At 38.3% G+C, this 21,700-nt stretch overlaps 1 protein-coding gene across 1 annotated transcript in view; it reads left to right on the forward strand.

The window, feature by feature from the left end:
* The window catches only part of LOC107503324 (uncharacterized protein CFAP92-like), a 44,608-nt gene that overhangs the window by 12,415 nt on the left and 10,493 nt on the right, over positions 1 to 21,700 (forward strand). Inside the window, 4 exon segments of the mRNA XM_016131450.2 lie at positions 6,409 to 6,540; positions 7,458 to 7,554; positions 8,666 to 8,790; positions 11,518 to 11,664. Of these exon segments, the coding sequence (XP_015986936.2) occupies positions 6,409 to 6,540; positions 7,458 to 7,554; positions 8,666 to 8,790; positions 11,518 to 11,664 (501 nt within the window).

Consider the following 21,700-nt stretch of genomic DNA (forward strand, 5'->3'; position numbering starts at 1 on the left):
ACCATTTCCTTGGCTGCTGCTAGTTTGGCAATGTGGTCTGTCCTTTGGTTGCCCTGAGCCATTATGGTATCTCCCGTTTGATGTCCTCTGCAGTGCATGACTACTACTTCCTTGGGGGCCCACATAGCATCTAAGAGTTCTAGAATTTCCTTTTCATATTTTGTGTTTTTTTCCCCCTGAATTAATTAGACCCTTCTCTTAGTACAAGCTCCATGTACATGGAGAATGGCAAAGGCATACTTAGAGTCAGTATATATGTTAACACACAATTCTGCTGCCAGCTGAAGGGCAAGGGTCAAGGCAATGAGCTCTGCCATCTATGCTGAGGTTCCCCTAGGCAGAGTTTTTGCCTCAATGGTGGAATGTAGGGTCAACAAAACATATCCTGCAAGGTGATCTCCTCCCCTCACAAAGCTACTACCATCAGTGTAATAGTCTATATCAGGGTCGCTGAGGGTCTGGTCTGTCAAGTCAAGTCAACTGGAAAACACTTCATCCATGACTTCAATGCAATCATGGTCTGACTGGCTGAGCCCAACAAGTAGCAGGTGGTTGGATTTTGGCAGATGTGTGGATTCTCAAACAGCACTCCTTGATATCTCTGACCATCTAGGCATTAGTTAGCCAATATTGTCCCTTTTACTCCAGTGATGTTATTACTGAATATTATTACTATCAGTTCTTGCCCTATAGTCAGTTTTCCAGCCTCTGACACAAGGAAGGCCATGGCTGCAAGTGCCCACAAGCAGGGTGGCCAGCCCTGGCCAACCAGAATCAAGCTATTTGGAGATATTAGCCACAGGACGGTGCCAAGATCCTAGCAGTTGGGTTAAGACCCCTACTGCGACACACGTGCACTCATGTATGTACAGAAAAAAAGATTTGGTTAAGTCTGGGAGTCCTAGTCCAGGGGCATTAGTGAGTGCCCATTTGATTTCTTCAAAGGCATTCTGTTGTGTAGATTCCCAGAGCAGGGCCTTCTGTTCTCCCCTCTTTGTGGCTTCTTAGAGAGGTTTGGCTAGGATGGAAATATTAGGTATCTAGATTCTGCAGAAGCCAGCTGCTCCAAGGATGTGTGGACTCGTCATCAGGTAGTAGGGATGGGAATTGAGCAGACCATTCGTTTCCTTTCTGGGCTGAGTTGGTATTGTCCCTGTGACAGGTAGAAGCCAAGGTATTTGACTCTTTCTTGGCAGATTTGAGCCTTCCTTTTAGAGACCTTGTAACCCACTTCCCAGAGGAGATTGAGGAGTAGATGCATTCCTTCCATGCATTCCTAATAGGTCTTTGCTGCTAAGAGGAGGTCATCTACATACTAGAGTAATATACGGCTGTGTTGGTTTTCCAGGAAGCCCTTTAAATCCAAGGCTAGATCTGTCACAAAGATAGTTAGGGAGTTTTTGAACCCCTGAAGCAGTTGCATCCATGTCAACTGGCCCTTGTCTCTGCTTTTAGGACTTTCCCATTGGAAGGCAAACAGTGGTTCACTCTGAGGAACAAGGCATATGCAGAAGAAGGCGTCCTTGAGATCCAGGTGCAATTAGCTACCTCAGCAGGAATGAGGCCTAGGAGGGTATATGGGTTGGGGACAACAAGGTGCAGGGTGACAGTTGCTTGGTTGGTTGCTGGTATTCACTGGTCTTTGGCTTCTGAACCAACAGGAGAGGTGTATTCTAGGATAATTGGCAGGAACAAATAATTCTATACTTCAGAAGTTTCTCTAAATGTTTTTGGATCCTCATTTGTGCCTTATGGGGGATGAAATACTGTTTTTGGTGGGCTGGCTCAGCTCCTGGTTTTAATTCTACCCCTAGTGAAGGAATGTGTCTAGCCAGTCCTTGAGGGTTGTCTTCAGCCCACACTCTGGGCACTTTGAAGAGGCACCTGGGTCTCTGTTGGGACCCTTCTATGAAACTATAGAGGCGCCACTCTTCTCCTTGGGGAACCATGAGCAACATGATCCATGCTTTTAGCCTCCCCAGGGTTACGGCTACTTGGCCACATGTGTCAAAGTAATCAGAGCCTGGAGTTTTCCTAAAAGATCTCACCCCTTAAGTGCCGCAGGGCAGTTGGGCAGATATAGAAATTCCTGTACAACTTCCTGTACCAGCAGGGATGCAGGAGGGGACAACAGACATCCTCCAGTTGCTCCCACAATGGTAGCTTGTCTTTGAGAAAGGGGGCCCACAGGATGACTTACTACTGAGTGTTCAGCTCCAGTGTGAATCATGAAGTTAGTAGGTCACCCCCCAACTATCATTTGGCCTTAGGCTCCTGGGAGCCTAGCAGAATGGAGCCCATTCTAGCCTAATGCTTGCAACACAGGCTCCTTTTCTTTTAACTTGCCTTGTGGGGACCCTACAATTCTCCTCTAGGCAGACTCTCAACCAAGGGAGTTGGTTGTGAACTATTGCCTCCCAAGAATCAATATAAGGGAATTGGTCTCTGTGGCCAGGTTGACCAGTAATGACTTGAGAGACCTTTGTGATGACTTCCTTAAAAAGAGTTCCCTCTGCTGGCCACCCAATATCAAAAGAGGATCAGTTGATCTCACAAAAGGTGAGGAGTTTCTGTGGGGTGACTTTACATAATCTCTTGAATAACTCTTTTTAAAACTCTTATGCAAACAATCTAAAGATTTCTATTTACTCTGTTATCCACCCATCCTTCCACCTGTGGTCAGTGACACACATGTACTCAGAGATTCACTTTGCCCATCTCCAGCTGTTCCTCTCACAGGGATATTTCAAGCATCTCTTAGCAATTGGTCGGTATGAACCCCCGACTTGGATCACTGGAATAAATTCCTCACGGAGATCCAGTGACAGCACCCTAAGCAGTATGAGGTTCACCACGGAACCGTAGATAGGGGCTCAACTCTCACTTTATGAAAAGGCCACGTCTCAATCACATGCAGTCATACACCAAACGCATTCCACCCTATGTACCTGAGAGCTCACTATTTCCTCTAACAAATATAGAGTACTTGAGTGACCTCGGGAGTTGATCAGACTCCCCTTCTGTCCTATAGCGAATGGGCTGTTCCTGGGACCCAGGTCCTTACCAATTCAGTTGGGTGGTGCTCCTTGGCTGGTTCCCACACCTCTCCAGGTCCTTCTGTGCTCTCAGAGCTAACGCCCCAGCCCACTGGAAGAGTCATCCTCCCCTAGAGATAATAGGTCTGCTAGCATGCCAGGTGAAGTTTGCTTTTCCCAGCATCCTGGCCAGACCCCAAAGACAAGGGAAGTGAAAAATTGCCATTTCTGCATCTCTGATGAGCCCCAGAAATGTTGCAGGATTCTTAAACAGGGAGACAGGACACCAAGGCCATAAGCAGGCCATAAGCAGGAAGCCAACACTGGATCAGCGGATTCTTATCCAAAGGCTGAGCCCTGATTGTAACATAACAGGCAATTTTATCCAGTCTTGTTATTCCTACACAGCTACAGATATAAGGAAGAATGTTAATTGGTTGGCAAGCTCAGAAAAAAACTGATGTTAGCCAAAGAGTCTTTGAGGTGGAGGGGAGGACAGTCAAGAATGAACTCCTCAGAACAGGAAATGGCCAGGCAGGGTCAGGCTGCCACACCTCCACTTCTGCAACCTTTCAAGACCTCTTGTCCCTAGGCAGTGCCAACATGGGCACCCACCCCCAGGAAACATTTTTAAAAATCCCACCACCATGACTCCATGTTAACATTTTTACATAGACACTCTAGACTGTTACTTGTGTCAATATTATATCAACTACAGAAAGTCACCTTTTGAATTGCCCTTGAATGAGAATGTTGGAAGAAGTAGAAAGACTCAGGCTTTGAAGTCAGATAATTGAATTCAATTTTGTCTTCATTTTGAACTAGGTGATGATCTTAAGCTTGTATCTACTTCCTCTAGTCAGATGCCTGGAGGCAGGGAAGTTAGAGTGATCCCCCCAGGCACAAGCAATAAAGAAGATGTGCATTGTCTATAGAGAATTTGAAAACAATAATAAAACCCAATTAAACTATGCTATGGTATTAATTGTAAAGATGTATCCCAGGTTTCAAAGATGTTAAAAGGTAAAATCAATGTGAATCTAAAAATCCTTGGAGTGTGGTACTATTATTTTTGTTGTTAGAGGCTTCCAGATAAGTACAGTTATTCCCTTTTTATAGTAAGCATAGTGAGTCCATCACTTGCTTGAAGCAAATTACAGTGCCAGAATCAGAACCCAGATTTTTATAACTGGAAAATCTCTCCTTTCTCCAGGTTTTCAGACTGACTTCTCAAGGATTCTTTCTGACACTGGGTGCTTAGGGCTTCTGATTTTTAATCTTTCATTTATATCCAGGAGTTCTTATCCTCATTACTATTGGCATTTTGGGTCAGATAATTTCTTGTGAGAATGTCCTGGGCAGTTTAGGATGTCTACTCCACTAACTGCCAGCAGTAGCCTCCCAGTTGTGATAATCAAAATTTCACATAGTGTCCCCTGGAGGGAAGGGGAAAACTTACCACTTGCTGAGAATCACTGGTTTATATCTAAACTACTAATTGTATAATTCTTGAGGGAGAAAATGGGATTTGAGGTGACTTTTCTCACTTTGACCAAAAGAAAGATCCACATCCTCCAATTGTGGGCTGTACACCACCTGCACTATGTGCACTTGAAGTGCCACCTAAATACAGATTCAAAGGCCTGTCCCCAAACTGCCAAGTTAAAATTTCTGGTAAACATCTACCCCTCAGTGGGCTTATATTGGAGCAGGAGTGCTGGGGTAAGTGTATCAGGAAGGTTTCCTGAACAAGAGGCCATGAGAGCCAAGATTGGAAGGGTAAATGGAATCGCCTGGTCAGAAAGGAAGGAGGAAGGGTGTTCTTGGCCCTATAGGGAAGGCTCACGGGCTTTTACTGAGTGTTCTTGAAATGACCACCTGCTCTTCCTCAAACCCTGTCTCAAGACTGGTACCACTGCCTCTTAGGTTAATTTTTTTTTCTATCAGAGAAATCAGTGTATGCTCACTTTATAAAACATTTAGAAATAGACTAGCAAAAAGGAAGGAAAAAAATAAAATCACATAATGCCTGACCAGAGCTAGTCATTGCTAACATTTCCTTGTCATTTTATATATGGGTACAAAATTTTAACAAAAACGAACCCAGTATATATATTGCTTTAAGTCTTGCCTTTTTTTTTTTTCACTTAAAAATATATCTTTTGAAACTCGTGTTCTTGGAAGTGCAGAAAGACCATAAGAGGTTTGTTTCATGTTACAAAGGGGATAGGAAGTTTATTTGGATTCACTATAGGTCATGTTCCTAAATTTGTTAGCTTTCAGCCTGCTGGTATTGAATGAAACATTCTAGTCAAGAGTTAGCATTTCTCCTTTATTAAATCTGCTCATCTTCTTGATTTCTCAGTATTGGATAAAGAAGACATCATACTTGAAGAACCCCTGCCAAGTCATAGTTGACTCAACTCTTGGCTATCCCACTCACCCTGTCTGTGTGTAATTCTTTGGAGGTCTCTTTCTCTTAGCTGGCTCTTCTCTCTACACCAGGTTTTTCCTGTCTCCTCTCTCCTACCATTGTTCCATGGCCTGTCTATGTCACCCCTAACCCTGGAACTTCATTGCTCTGCAACATGTCACATGGTTGCTCAGTGCCTTCAGGAACCAAGTCTGACTTCTAAGTCCAGCCTTAAAGGCAACTTACAATTTGTTCCCCAAAGCTCCTTTCTCATTGCTACTTCTACCTTCATACCTGGTCCCTGAAGACACAAGGCTTTTCCTCATTGTAGGGCCTGCATTTGGCCATACAAAGGGGCTGTTAGTTTTATTTCTTTCTCCAAAATTTTTATCTATCTTTCAACAATGAATGCAATTCCACCTCTTTTCCTTATATTTTTCTTGTAGCATCCATTATCTTCATTCATTCACTTACTTCCTCTGTTCATTATTTTACACACATTTGTTACTGCCATGTGCATGCAAAGCTCCATATTGATAGAAGTGAAGGACATGAGGAGTCATCTCCGTAGCTGAGGAAAGGAGCTCTGGGGGTGGTCCTGACTTTGCTAAAGCCAACTCTCTGATCACAGAAGTTACTCCAGTGTCAGATTCCTCATCTATGAAATGGGGAAATGGTAATGCCTTCCTTAAAGTGAAGTGTAATGATTAAATGGAACAACATAAATCAAGTAATTAATGGTCTTATTTAGAAGAAGCCATTGCCAGTTGAGGTTTGTGTTTTCTGGTATTTTGAAGCGGCAGACCCCTAGGCAACAAGCAACTCAATGAGGTCAGGGGCCTTGCCCACCTTATCCATTGCTCCATCTCCGACACTAAGAAAATGACTGTCACATAGTAGGTATTCAATAAGTATTTCTGGTTGATTGGGTCAATGATTCTCTTTTTCCCTGCACTCTAGAGGAAGTGAGACGTTTGGTTTTAAATCAGAGAAGATTGTCTGAACAGGGCATTCATGTCAAAGAGGAGTGGGGTGAGGAGTATGCAGTAGGAAAACCAGAAAAAGCAGAAAAATACTTAAAGTCTTTGGACGGTGAGTGGAGATGGCCTTTGTGAATAAACTGAGTGCAAACTATGGCAGAGAAAATGATTGATTGGTGATACTGGTCTAGTGTGTGTGCACTGATTTCCTTCATGTGTATCAGCTGCTTTTGCTGGTTCTGGTTCACCCTGCCAAAGCAAGCACTGCTCTCTTTGCACAACTCACTTTTTATTGTTGATTATTTTTCTTTGTTTAATTTTTATCAATTCTGTGGCTTACAAAAAATACTTTTCTAACTATAGAACTTATATATATGTGTGTATTTTTAAGAAAATTCTGTGAATGTAGAATTTAAAATAAGGGAAATAATCTATAATTCCACCATCAGGAACAAGTATTATATTATTTTGGTTATCATATTATGGCAAATTCCTTTTTATTTCACTAAGACTTTTTTTTTACATAGATGAAGTTATCCTGGTTATATAATTCTGTATTCTGATATTAATATGTCATTGCATGCACTTTCTTATTTCCTTCAAAACTTTCCATAAACTTCATTTGTGGTAACTAAATAATACTGCATTTGCTGGTAATGTTGTAATTTGCTTAATCATTCCCTATAGGTGGGAATTTAGGACTTTGGGAGTGTTTTCAGTATTTTCTAATGTAAACTATTCTGAAGTGGACAACTTAATAGATAGTAGGCTTTTCTTTTATATATATTTTTTTCTTTTTGGGGTATTATATAAAGAACTGGAGGGCTCCTCTTGCCTCCATTTGCCAAAATAATCATAGTTAGTCTATATACTCAGTCATTTTCTTATTTATTATTAACAAAGCTTTTTTACTGAATGCTCACACAAACCAGGCCTTCTGCTGAAGCTGGTATTACAAAATATGCAAAGGGCTCTCATTTCTTAGTGAACTAGTATGAAACAAAAAGTTTGAAGACATTTGCTAATAAGCGATTTCATGTTCTCACCCAGCAGAGCCTGAAACTCTTTCCAAGAATACTGAGGAATGTGAAAAGCTACTCAGAACAGAAGATCTTGCCACAGTTGGGTAAGGATGAACCGATATTATTTTGGAGAGTGGAAATACAGCCCCTTATTCCTAGCCCTACAGACTCCTATCATGAGTCAGTGTAGATTTTTAGTAATTTAAGTTATGTTGGAGCTCATGCAATGCAAGAGAAATTAAAGGAATGAGAAAGGCATGCTTGTGTTTATGAGTACCTAAAATATATATTAGGCACAGTACTTTGTCATGCATTGCTTATTTAATCCTCATAATGATCACTCTGTGAGGCAGTATTACTATCTCTATTTTCTATATAAGGTGACTGAGTGGTTAAATGGTTTTCACAAAGTTCTAAAACAAGAATTCTTGGGAATCTTGGGGGTGTTGTTGAAGCCCAGATGCCAACCCACACCTTCAGATTACTGAGTTCACAGCCTTTCCTGCTGTGACTGCAGTTGCTCTTGGGGCCTCTTGGAGCCAAAGAAGGATCTGGAGAAGGAGTTTCTTTGGATCAGGACCAGGAGTAGAATGGAGGCCCAGTTGGTAGATTGGAGGAATGGGATGGGGACAACCAAGAGAAAGTGTCATTTAAAAAGATCTTGATTTAAAAAATTGTTTTTGCATTGAATTTATAGATTAATTTAGAAAGAATTGACATTTTTACATTGTAAAGTTCTCCCATCCTAGATCATGGTGTATCTTTTCACCTATTTCAGCAACTCCTTTATGTTATTATTGAGTTCATTTTTTCTTCCTATATGTGTTGTGGATAATGCCTATAAATGAATTCCTCAATATTTTAAACTTTCAGTTGCTTTTATTAAAAATATATTATTTTTCATATTTTCTAGTTGGTTAGGAATTGATAGTACAAGTGTTGTCTACAGACCAATAGCATCAGTCTTACTGGGGAGCTTGCTAGAAAGGTGGAATCTCAGGCCTACCCCAGGCTTATTGAACTACAATCTGCATTTTATTTGACAACATTCTCAGATGATGCATGTGCATGTGAAATTTGAGAAGCATTGGTTTAGAAGAATTCAATGTTATTTTTTTTTAATCTGCTCACATTTAGTCCAATAAATAGATTCCTAGATCTATCTGGTCCCTGATTTTTCACCTTTATTTATTTTTCTCTTTGTGAATTTTCTAGATGGAATGTTTCAAGAATACCAACTATTTCTTTGGGTGGGGCAACCATGATGGAGATGAAAGAATTAATTGAGAGACCATCAGTTAGCAGCTTAACAAACATATTAGACAAGCAAAAATTTCAAAGTAAGAATGGGATTTTGGAATTTTATAATATAACTGAGCTTGGAAGAATTATGAAATATTTCAAATTCCAAATACTTCAATAAAATTCTGTGATATCTGACCAAATATTACTCAAAATAAAAGAATACTGCATATACTTTCAACTTATCCATTCTATCTCACCTCATCTATCCATCTCCAACATCCATCCATCCATTCATCTATCCATTCATTCAGTCCCATTTCATCCCATTCACTTACCCACATTATCCCTTTCATCTACCCTCTATCATATCCTTTCTCACTCTTCCAATATTTTTGTGCTCCTGATCCATAGTGTTGTGAATATGGGAAACATGGAAATCTCTAATGTCTAGTGGAGACTTTCAAATAAATAATTAAAATTCTATGTGATAAATGCTATGGTAGGAGTAGGTATATGGTATGTTGGGAAAGCACAAAAGAGTTGAGGATATCTTGGAGGATAGGAAGCTATTTGCTTCGTATGGTGGAATGAGGGAAATAGCATCCTAGATTGCAGGAACTGATCATACAGAAGCATGTTATTTTAGTGATAGACTGCCAAGAGGCAAAGATCCTCAGGAGACAATAAATCTATTTGGCCTATATCTCCTCATCAGTTTTTCAGCAAGTCGTTGGATTTCTACTACGAAGGGGATGATTCTGGATCTAGTATACTTATTGCGTCCTAGGATGGCCATTTCTTGTTTATTCAACTATAACTACTGTAAGTCATTTCCTTAACTCTCATTCATTTAATCTGCTTTTCCTGGTTCTAGTTCAACACTGAAGATGCAGAGAGAAGTGATTGAGTCAGGCTCTCTACTAGGTATTGGAAACATAGCTGAATAAAATTTATTCCTATTTGTGAGGTCCTAAAGAATTAGTTCACACTTTCATATCTGAACACATCTCAGCTCCTTCTGAGTTTTCTCTTTTCCAGATTAGATGGTCTAACTCTTTTTTTATGTTTCCTGAGTATTTTAATAAGGTTTTTAAACCATTTTTTAAATTTTGAAATGATAAAAGAGTACACAGAAAAATATAACGACACTGTACCCACAATTTAGGTGTTATTATTTTGCTATATTTCCTTCATTTCTTGTTCTTTTTTCTTTTTTAGGAAATAAAAGTTTACAGGTAAAGTTTCCATCCCCTTTGCATCTTGTGTTTTAAAATCTGTACCTTATGCTGAGGTAGATAATTGATGTGGTTCTTCCTTTTGGTAGAGTGCCCCATTAGATGGATATACCATCCTTCATCCATGTAGTCCCCCACTGAGGAACATTTGAGTTGTCTTCAATTCCCTGCTGCCACCAGCACTGCAATAGCTATCATCTTTGAGCAGGTGTTTATGTGCATGTATGGAAGAGTCTATGGCATTGGCCAGCAAGGTCACCAGGTGTAGGAAGTGCACATTTACTCCTTATCCCATTTGCTTACTGGAGATGCTGCCAGTTTACTCTCTAGAATGTACCTATTTTTTGCCCTCTTGACAGCAGTCCCAAGAATTCCCGTTTCTCCACATCATCACCCATGCTTGGCACAGTCAAGGGCTTAATTCATGATTCCCAGTGGGGTTAAAAGATTCTCATATGCTTATTTGGTCACGCTCATGTGATTTGCCTATTCTTATTTCTTTGCTTATTTTTCCTTTGTGTTTCAATTTTTTCTTATTGATTCATAAGCTTTATTTTTATATCTTCTGGATAATTATGCATTGTCAGTTACATGCATTATAAACACAGACTGAGATCTGTAACTTATCCTTTTACTCTATATATGTTATCTTCTTTCGTATACCAATTTTTAACTATTTTTTTCTAGTTTGTACTTTGGGTAATGTTTAAGAAATTCATCCTCATCCAGATATCAGTATAGTCTATTATGTATTATTCCAATCATTTTGAAGTTTTTGTTTCCACTTCTGGGCTGAAATTCCTTTTACATATAGCATGAGGTGCCTGATAATTTTATTTACCTCCAAATGGATAGTCAGTATGATTAATTTATTACTCTATTCTTTCTCATTGATTTTAAACACCACCTCTGGCATTGAGTAAGTCCCCCTATGCATGTGGATCTAGTTCTGGGCTTTCTAGTCCATTTAATTGGCTTTTATATAATGGAACCATGGTTTTAACTATCATAGACTTGTGACTCTTATCCTCTCCTTTTTACTTTTGATCAAAGCTTGGCACTAACCCTAACATTTTCTGTACCCTTACTCTTCTCAACACTCTAGAGGCAGGTACTATTGCCTCATTTGACCGATGAGGTAATTGAGGCTTAGAATGGTGAAGGCACTTTCCCAGGGTTATATTGCAGGAGAGGCAGAGCTAGTTCTGGAACTCTGGTGGTTAACTCCAAAGCCCAAACCTCAACCCTATTTTGTGGTGAAGAGCTGACTTCAAGGAGTATTTAGATATGCTGTGGTGCTGCTGTTATCATAACAACCTTAGCCCCCTTTTGACCCATGTTCTCGGGTAGTAGCAGGTGGGGGACCAGGACACCCCTCCATTTCTCCCTGCATATAACTGGTAACTGATCAGCTATCCACATTTAGACACCTCTTCTGATTTCTGGGAAAGGGCAGCAGCACTAAGGACAATTCTGCCTCCAAGGAGCTTCCCAAACTTTCTCAAATCTCTGCAGCATATGTATTCACATATTATAGCTTGGATATGAGCTCCTCTTAATGCTTATTTCATTCTTTTGATTTCATAGTTAAACAGAAAGAATCAGAAGGAAAGAAGAAAAGCCAGAAGAAAAGGAAGAAATCCCGAGCAGAAGAGGACACTGACCCCAAGCTGGCAGGCCACTGGAAGCAGGGCTCCTTTTCCATCCAGCTGGCAGTAATGCCACTCCTTGCAGGTAGCTACACCTATTCCCAACAGTTTCTCATTGTCTTGTCAAATTTAGCCAAAAGTTTATAAACAGGATTCTCATTATGACCAAACCCCTGCTCTATGCCACCAAATTTCACATTTGCCAAGTAAGGGTGTCTCTATTACACAGGGGAGAAAAGGGAAGCATGGAGAGTTAAATGCATTGTCTAAGATCATATAGCAAGTAAGTGTGATGCCAGGATTTAAACCCAGGTCTTATTCCCAAGTCTAAGGAAATTTATGAAAAAAAAAATGTCACAATTTTGTTTGCCAAAAGAAGATGCTGCTTTTTAATAAACTTGTTTCTATAGATTTTTACAAAAACATCTAGTAAAAAAAATTAGGAAAGGGAACCCGTATTTATGTCCCATCATTTACTTCTCATGACAAACTCTGATCCTCCCAATAAACTTGTAGCAGTGGTGTGAGAAGTGGTTATTATTGTCATCATTTTTTTTTCAGTGAGGACTCAAAACTCAGAGAAGTCAAATAACTTACCTGAGTCACATAGCTCAGTGGCAGAACTGGAGTTTAATTCTTTTTCTTTGCAAGATCTATCACAAGTTATAAACTAAGTTTTCTACAGTTTGATAAATAATAAACAGGCATTTATTATATCTGTATGTTTTGATGATGAAAGCTCAGAATATATTTGGGTAAAGTTATATGGCTTCATTTTTAAAAGGGTAATATGGGTAAGGGGAACCCTCTTCTTTTCTCCTCAGGGAAACTAATTTCAAATCTATTTCATTGCGGGTTTTTGGTTTGGGGTTTGGGATTTTTTGTGTTGGCAGGCAGGATGGAGGATGGAAATCAGGGTGAATGTGCGCCCTCTATTGGCCAATCTAAAGAAATTTAGGCTTCAGTCTTTTCTGAGATGGAATCAATTTTTGCAGACATATAGGGTAAAAACCCCATAAAGTCAGCACTGAGTTCCACAGATACTGGAAAAATCATAATCCTCACAGACTCTTTGGTTAGTGTTGATACATTATGAGGAAATACCATTAACTTTTTAATTAAATTTATTGAGGTGACACCAGTTAATAAAATTATATAAGTTCAAGGTGTATGATTCAATAACATATCATCTGTATATTGCATTATGTGTTTACCACCCAAAGTCAGATCGCCTTCTGTCACCATGTATTCACCCTCCCCCTTTACCTTTTTGTTTTGCAGCTTTAAATGGATTTTTATTAAATCAGCTTTTCCCTAAAGTTGGGCCTTTCAGACTCCCTTAGCTTTCCCACCATGTCAGAAGCTTCTAGAGAAATGAATCTTCCAATTTTTATCCATTCTCATGTTGTCCTATGGGAGAACTAAGTCTTCCCAAATAGCTGTTGCCTGCTTCTGCTTGAAGCAAACATCATGGTACATGTTTCAACATGTTTCATGGTCCTTGAATCCCAAAGATGTTCTCTAGTGGGTGAGCTCTGGATGACCTGCATGACTTGGCCCTTAATTTTGCTGTGAGGGGAAGGAAAATCTTAAATGATCTTGATTTGCTCAGCGTGACTGTTTCCAGCAAAGTGAAGTCAGGAGGTACCTGGGCCTCCCCTTTCTTTAACCTGTGTTCTCATGGCTGTGTAATATGAGAGTTATTGCAAGAACTCTGGCGACAGACCAAAATTTGGCTCAGCCACTTAACAGCAAGTTGCCTGTTTTCTCTGAGTCTCGGTTTCCTCATATGTAAAATGGAGTGATAATTCCTACTCCAAGGGCTGTAGTAAGGATCACACGAAATAATATGTGTAAACTGCTTGGCATGGAAACTCGCATACAGTAGGACACAAAGAGGTTGCTGGTATGAAGGTGGAAGCTGCTTCTGGGTGCAGGGCAGTGAGCCTCCAGCAAGGAAAAAAGAAAGATAACCTCTTCCCTTATGCTGATGTCATGGTTTATGGTGATAAACTGAGAATGGCCTTGGCTCAGCAAGCCAATTGTATGTTAGTGTTTGCCATAATATAGTAGTATAAGATCTATTCCAAAACCAGATGATTATTTTGGTAATCATCTTCAGTTTCAAATTGGGCCATAGACTTTGCAAACCTTAGTGACAAATATTGGTTAACTAGTAACCCAATAAGATTCTGTGTTTAGACTAAATTATTATTTTTATTGCATAGTAGAGGGGCCAAACTTAGCCAAGCAAAACTGGTGTAAACACTGGATCTAACACTTACTAGCCAAGAGACTTTAGATGATTATTTAACATCTCTGGGCCTCAGTTCCCATCTGTAAAGCAGAGACAATAGCAACCACAAAGTTTCATTTGAGGATTAAGTTGCATTAATGCGTCGTTGAGGCTAGTATGGGCAGCTGTAGGTGCACAAGCCACAAGGTGTCGGCCCCTACCTTTTCTCTTATTCTGGAACAGTGGTTCTCAACTCAGGCCCTTGCATCCCCCAGGGAACATTTGGTAGTGTGTGGAGGCATTTTCGGTTGTCATAAGTGGGAGAAGAATGCTAATGGCATTGAGTGGAATTCTGCTATATGTCCCCATAACAAAATGTTATCTGTCCCCAAATGTCTGTATTATCGAGGTTGAGAAACTCTACCCTGCAAGTATGGCTGACACTTCCCTAAATTTATGAATGATTTGAGTATATGTTTGTACTGGAGATATTTTTCTAAATTGGGCAATCTTTATATTAAAAGGCTTACAAAGTTCTAGAACACAAATCATATTTAGGTATGGCCTTGATGAGTCGGCTTTATTGAAGAGAATCACGTGGGAGTAGGGAGGGCTACCCCAAGGAGATGCTCAATTCCCCATGCTTACGGCCCATGCAGACAACTGCATACACAAGGCCCACAACTTGTTTTGGAAGTGACTAGGCTTTCTGAGAATGAGTGAATTGGTTTTTATGTGCCCTAGAAATATATTTACAAACATTTTGAAAGGAATAGAACTGATGTTGAGCATGTACAATGTGTTGGGCAGTGTTCCTGGCACCTTCACATATATAACCCTAAGAAAGGCGGTATCTGTGCCCATTTTTCACTGAGTAAACTGAGCCTCAAAGAGTCTCTAACTTGTTGGTCATGTGACTACAGAGTCTGATCTGAAATTTGAACCTAGACCTCTCTACTTGTAGAACTGGAGCTTTTTGCATTTTTTTCTACACTTAAGTATGTCTCCACCTAGTGAAATGAATGGACATCTTTTATCAGAAAAGTATTCTCACAGCTATGTACCACGCAGTAGTTCAAGTCAACCACCTTTTTTCTAGTCACACTATTGCAAAAGTGTGCCACACTTGATTTGGCTCAAATATATCAGTTATACCCTACATCGATATCTATGTTTTTCTCATTAGACCACCAATTTCCAACATTTTTGGCACCAGGGACCAGTGCTCCTATGAGAATCTAATGCCTGATGATTGGAGGTGGAGTTGAGGCAGTAATTCTAGAGCTGGAGAGTGGTTGAAAATACAGATGAAGCTTTGCTCACTTGTCCACCACTCACCTCCTGCTGTGCAGCCTGGTTCCTAACAGACCATGGACTGGTAGCAGTCTGCAACCCAGGGATTGGCGGCCCCTGCATTAGACCACAGCAATTAAAGTGACATTACTAACCACCAAAACACACATAGGCATAATTTGTTCTTGAATTTATTCTATTCTAAAATAATTGCCTTAAACAGCACTCTGCAATAGAGCTCTCTGCAGTGATGGAAATGTTATATATCTGTATTGTCCAGTCCAGTAACTCATAGCCATACATGGTTACTGAGCATTTGAAATGTGGCTCATGTGAAGAAGGAACTGTACTTTAAATTGTATTTAATTTTAATTAATTTAAATTTAAGTAGCCACACAGAGCTGGTAACTAATGTACTAGACAACACAAGTCTAGGATGGTGGTTCTGAATCACCTGGGGAGATTTTAAAAATCCCAATGCGAAGGCTACACCCAAGACCAAGTCAATCAGACTGGTGGTACCCAAAGCATCTGTATCCTATAGATGATTCAAGAACTGCTAACATTGTAAGATTATCATCAAGATTAAATCATAAAAATTAAATTCTCTTAGAGAATCTATGGAACCTCGGTTTGAGAAACTGATGTATAACATACTGCCTGTAGGTGTTTCCCAATTCTTTTTTTTTAATTTACTTTTTTTACTTGTAATTTTATAATAGGCTCTTCTCAGATTATCTGATCCCTCTGTACTTGTTTTGGAACTGTGATGTGTAACTATATAATGCTATGTTTATTCCACCTCCCTCCACCAGGATGGCAAACTGTTGTTAGTCGTGGCAGTGGACAGTCTGCCAACATTTTAGATTGTTTTTTGACTTTAAAAACAGAAGTTCCTATCATGACTGAAGAACAAAAGCAAGACTTAAACCCCCTAACTATAAAGATCAAGTGTATTTCCTGCCTTCCATCACAACCTGTGCCCATCCATGAACTAGAGGTAAGAATGAGACAGGCAAATTGATTTGAGAGTTCCTTTTCCCAGCCAATTCCCCAGTATGTGTCATCTTTATCCCCACAATGGCCCTACATGAGATGTAGAATCATCATCCCCATTTCATCATTTAGGATCTCACAGCAAGACATGAAAAAGATTAGGTTCCTTGGATTAGGAGCTACCAAGTCTTGAGGTCTCCCCTCAAGTGGAGGTAGTGATCTTCAAATGTTCTTCAAATGGAGGTAGTGATCCTCCCTTCAGAAGAAGTTCCTAGACTTCCTTACTACAGCAGCAGTGCTCATCTATTTGCTCACTTATTTTAAACCAACCAGGTTTAGCACTGATGTTTATTTTAGGAATTCTCTTTTCCCTTTCCTGGAGGGATCCCCGTCTCCTAGATTCTGTGTCTTCCTCTTGCTTTGTTTGCTCTCTGGTTTTGCTGGAGCACATCCTCCTGTAACTTCTTAAGAAAAGGTCAATTAATAAAAAATATTTCTTTTGAGATACCATATGTCCGAAACTATCTTTATTCTACACTTATATGTGATTGAAAGCTTGGCTGGGTATAGAATTCTAGGTTAACAATAATATTGCTTCAGAGTTCTAAAGGCATCGTTCCATCATCTTTTTTTTATGTTCCAGGTTGGAACTTTGTGTTTTGTATGTGATTTTTACTTCTCTTGAAATTTGTAGAATTGTTATCTTCTGAAATGCCTTAATATTATCTGTCTTAGGGTGTATATATCCATATCCATATATTATGCTTTTATTTTGAAATATAAGTTCACAGAAAGTTGCAAAGATACTACAGAGAGGTCCCATGTACTATTCTGCCAGTTGTTACATGACATAACTACAGAACAATAACAAAGTCAGAATGTTGATATTGTTTCAACATGTGTACATAGTCCTTTGCTACTTTATCACATGTGTAGATTTATGTAACTGTCATTTGGCACTCAAGATACAGAAATATTTTATCAATGCAAAGATCTCTCATAATATCCCTTTATAGTCACAACTAACTCATAACCTCCCACCATCCAGAATCACAAATTTGTCTTCCAGCTTTATAATTTTCTCAATTTGAGACTGTAATTGTTATAGGTTGAATTGTTTTTCCTCAAAAGATGTTTCTTTTATATGTAGGATATAAAACTGAAAGCAGTAAACAAATGCAACGAACAAAAACTCATAGACACAGGTAACAGTTTAGTGGTTACTAGAGGAAAAACGGGGCGGAGGGAAAATAGATAAGGTGAAATATATGATGACAGAAGGAAATTCGACTTTGGGTTATGAACACATAATGCAATATACATATGACCAAAAGAAAAATGCCTTCTTTGCAACAGACTAAAGAGAGACCTTTAATAAATCTACTTTCTGGGAAAAAAAGCAGAGTACACTTCCGTTAATGCCTATGTGGAGAAATAGTCCATTAAACACCATCAACAACTAAGGTGACAAGGCAGCTCAAAAATCTCCAAAAAATAAGCTTAAAGACATAGAAATATGCAACTTAAATGACAGAATTCAGGATGATACTTCTGAAAAAACTCAATAAGATCCAAAACAACTCAGATCAACAATTTCAGGAATTGGAAAAAAAACACACTAGGTGAGCAGAATGAGTTCTGTAGCAAGTAGATCAAAACCTTCAAATAGAATAAAATAGAATTATGGAGATGAAGAACACAATGCAAGGTTGAAAAATGAAATAGCAAGCTTGGGAAATAGGGTAAACCAAATGAAGGAAAAGATTAGTGGTATTGAACACAGAAATCTAGAAATAAATCAGAAGGAAGAAGAGAGAAACTGAAGAGTGAAAAATAATGAAAGAGAAATACAAGAACTAGCTGATAACATCAGGAAAGGAGACATAATACTAATGGGCATTAGTGAAGGTGAGGAAAAGGAGCAGGGAATAGAAAGCATTGTCTGACAAATAACTGACGAGAATTTCCCAATCTAAAGAATGAGCTGGAACTTGGACTTCAAGAACACCCAGTTATCTCCAGTTTAAAAAAGCCTTTTACAAGACACATTATATTAAACTTATCAAAAATCAAAGACAAAGAATGAATTCTCAGGGCAGCTAGGGAAAAGAAGATGGTAACTGTTAAAGAAAAACCCATTAGATTATCGTCGGATTTCTCAGTTCAAACTTTACAACCAAGAAAGGAGTGGAATCAAATATTCAAACTATTAAAGGAAAGGAACTACTAACCAAGAACAATGTATACAGACCTTTCCAGTCATACAAAAATTGAGGGAATTCTTCAATACAAGGCCTGCATTACAGGAATAACTGAAAGGGGTCAACTCAGCTGAAACAAAATGATTTAAAAAAATACATGAGTAAAACAACTAGCAGACACATAGAAGCTGAGAAGTGCAACCCTTACTAAAACAGGGCATTATAAGCTTAAACAATAAGAAGAGATTTGCTATACCAAGATAATAATGAACGTTCAGCATACGTAGGGACAAACTAAGACAACAAAGACTAAAAACGAGAGGATTCAAAGATCAAAATTCACAAAGGGGAATGGAGATAAGGCACATGCAGAAAAAAATTGATGACTGTACATATATAACTATTATTTACATATTTGTAATGGTAATCACGTGCCAGAAATTCAGAACCGAATTATATAACAAGAAGGTCCAGAGGAAAAATCCACAAAACCCAACAAATAAATTAAAAATAAAAAAAAAACAACAGAAACACAAGGACAAGGAAGCAATAGAAACACCAAGCTACCAGAAAGCAAAAGATAAAATGGCTATAAGAAGACCTCATATTTCAATAATCACCCTAAATGTAAATTGACTGAACTCACCAATAAAAAGATACAGAGTTGCAGATTGGATCAAAAAACAAACCCAACCATATGCTGCCTCCAGAAGACACATCTCAGTTCCAAAGACAAATATAAATTCAAAGTGAAAGGGTGCAAAATGATATTTCAAACAAATGGCATTCAGAGAAAAGTGGAAGTAGTGGTACTAATATTGGACAAAATAGAGTTCAAAATAAAAAAGGTAAAGAAAGATACTGAGGGACACTTTATGATGATATATAAAGGGAATCATGCACCAAGAAGAAATAACAGTAACATTTATGCTCCCAATCAGGGAGCCCCAAAATATACAAAGCAATTACTAACAGAACTAAAGGGAGAAACAGACCAAAGCACTATCATAGTGGGGGACCTAAATATCCCACTGTCAGATATGAACAGATCATCCAAACAGAAAATCAATAAGAAAATAGCATCCTTATATTGTACATTAGACCAGCTGAATATAATTGACATTTACAGAACCTTCCATCCCAAAACAACTGCTTATACGTTCTTCTCTAGTGCATATAGAACATTCTCGAGGATTGACCGCATACTAGGACACAGAGATAGCCTCAACAAACATAAGAGGATTGAAATCATAATACTTTGAAGCTGAAGATCAACTTACAGACACCACAGATATACAAAAGATCAAAAAATAATTCTATGAAAAAGTCTATAACACCAAATTTAATAACGTAGATGCAATATACAAGTAGTTAGAAGGATACAACCTTCCTAGACTGAATCAAGAAGAACTGGAAAATCTAAATAGACCAATTAGCAGTATGGAAATTGAAACAATCATGAAAAACCTACCAAAAAGTAAAAGTTCAGGACCAGATGGCTTCACCTGTAAATTCTACCAAACATTCAAAGATTTAATACCTACTCTCCTCAAACTCTTCCAAAACATTGAAGAAGAGTCAATATTTCCTAACTCATTTTATGAGGCCAGTAATGCTGATAAAAAAAAAACAGTAAAGATAACACAAAAAAAGAAAACCACAGACCAATATCTCTCATGAACACAGATGCAAAAAATCCTGAAGAAGATACTAGTGAACAAATTACAGTAACATATTAAAAAGATTATACACTGTGATATAGTGGGCTACATCCCAGGAGCACAGAGATGTTCAACATATGCAAATCGATTAATGTGATACACCATATAAACAAATTTAAAAATAGGAAATCATATGGTCATATCAATAGATGTGGAAAAAGCCATCGACGAGATACAGCATCCATTTATGATCAAAACACTAAACAAAATCAATATAGAAGGAAAGTACCTTAACATAATAAAGGCCATCTATGACAGACCTTCAGCCTGTCATAATGGTGAAAAACCAATAAGTATAATGTTGGCTGAGGGTCTGTCATAGATCAGGAACAAGACAAGTATGTCCACTATTGCCACTGTTATTCAATACAACACTGAATGTCCTATCAAGTGCAATCAGGCAAAAGAAAGATATAAAAGGCATCCAAAGAGGAAACAAAAAAGTCAAACTGTCACTATTTGCAGATGACGTTATTATCTATATAGAAAACCCTAAAGGCTCCACAAGAACACTACAAGAAACAATAAGCAAATATAGTAATGTAGTTTCTTTTTACAGATCAATGTTCAATAATCTATAGTGTTCCTATGCCCTAATAGTGAATTGTCAGAAAAAGAAGTAGAAAAAATAATTACTTTTGCAATTGCAACAAAAGGAATAAAATGCCTAGGAATGAATCTAACGAAATATGTGAAATACCTATATAATGAAAACTATAAGACCCTATTACAAGAAATCGAAGAAGATACAAAGAAATGGAAAGATATTCTGAGTTCTTGGATTGAAAGAATCAACATAGTTAAAATGACCATATTACCTAAATCAGATTTAATGCAATTCCATCAAAATCCCATCAGCATTTTTTAAAGATACAGAACTAAAAATTATCATATTTGTATTGGAGCACAAAAGACCCCAAATTGCCAAAGCCACCCAGAGAAAAAAGAACAAGTCTGGAGGAATCACTCTGCCTGACTTCAAATTATATTACAAAGTAACAATAATCAAAACAGCATGGTATTAGCAGGCAAAAAAAAAAAAAAGAAACATAGACTGGTAGAGAAGAATTAAGAGTCCAGAAGTAAACCCATGTTCATATGGGCAAATGATTTTTGACAAATGATCCAAAAACATACAGTAGAGAAAGGAAGCCTCTTCAATAAATAGTGCTGGGAAAACTGGAAAGCCACCTGCAAAAAAAATAAAACTAGACTTTCATATCACCACACATAAAAATTAACTCAAAATGAATTAAGGACTTGAATATAAGACATGTAACGATAAATTACATAGAGGAAAAAATAGGAACCAAACTCAAAGACTTTGGCCTTAAAGAGGATTTTATGAATTTGACCTCAAAAATGAGGGAAGTAAAGCCAAAAATGAATGAGACTATGTCAAAATAAAAAGCTTCTGCACAGCAAAAGAAACCATCAATATGGTAAAGAGACAACCACCCGAATGAGAAGATATATATTTCCGAAAAGGGCCTAATATTCAAAGAACTCATACAACTGAATAACAACAACAACAACAAACCCAAATGATCTAATCGAAAAACTGGCAGAGGACCTGAACAGACACTTCTCCCTAGAGGACATACAAATGGCCAACTAAAATATGAAAAGATGCTCAACATTGCTAGGTATTAGGGAAATATAAATCAAAACCAC

The sequence above is a fragment of the Rousettus aegyptiacus genome, unplaced genomic scaffold (genome assembly GCF_014176215.1).
Source record: "Rousettus aegyptiacus isolate mRouAeg1 unplaced genomic scaffold, mRouAeg1.p scaffold_m13_p_6, whole genome shotgun sequence".
Taxonomy (NCBI): Eukaryota; Metazoa; Chordata; class Mammalia; order Chiroptera; family Pteropodidae; genus Rousettus; species Rousettus aegyptiacus.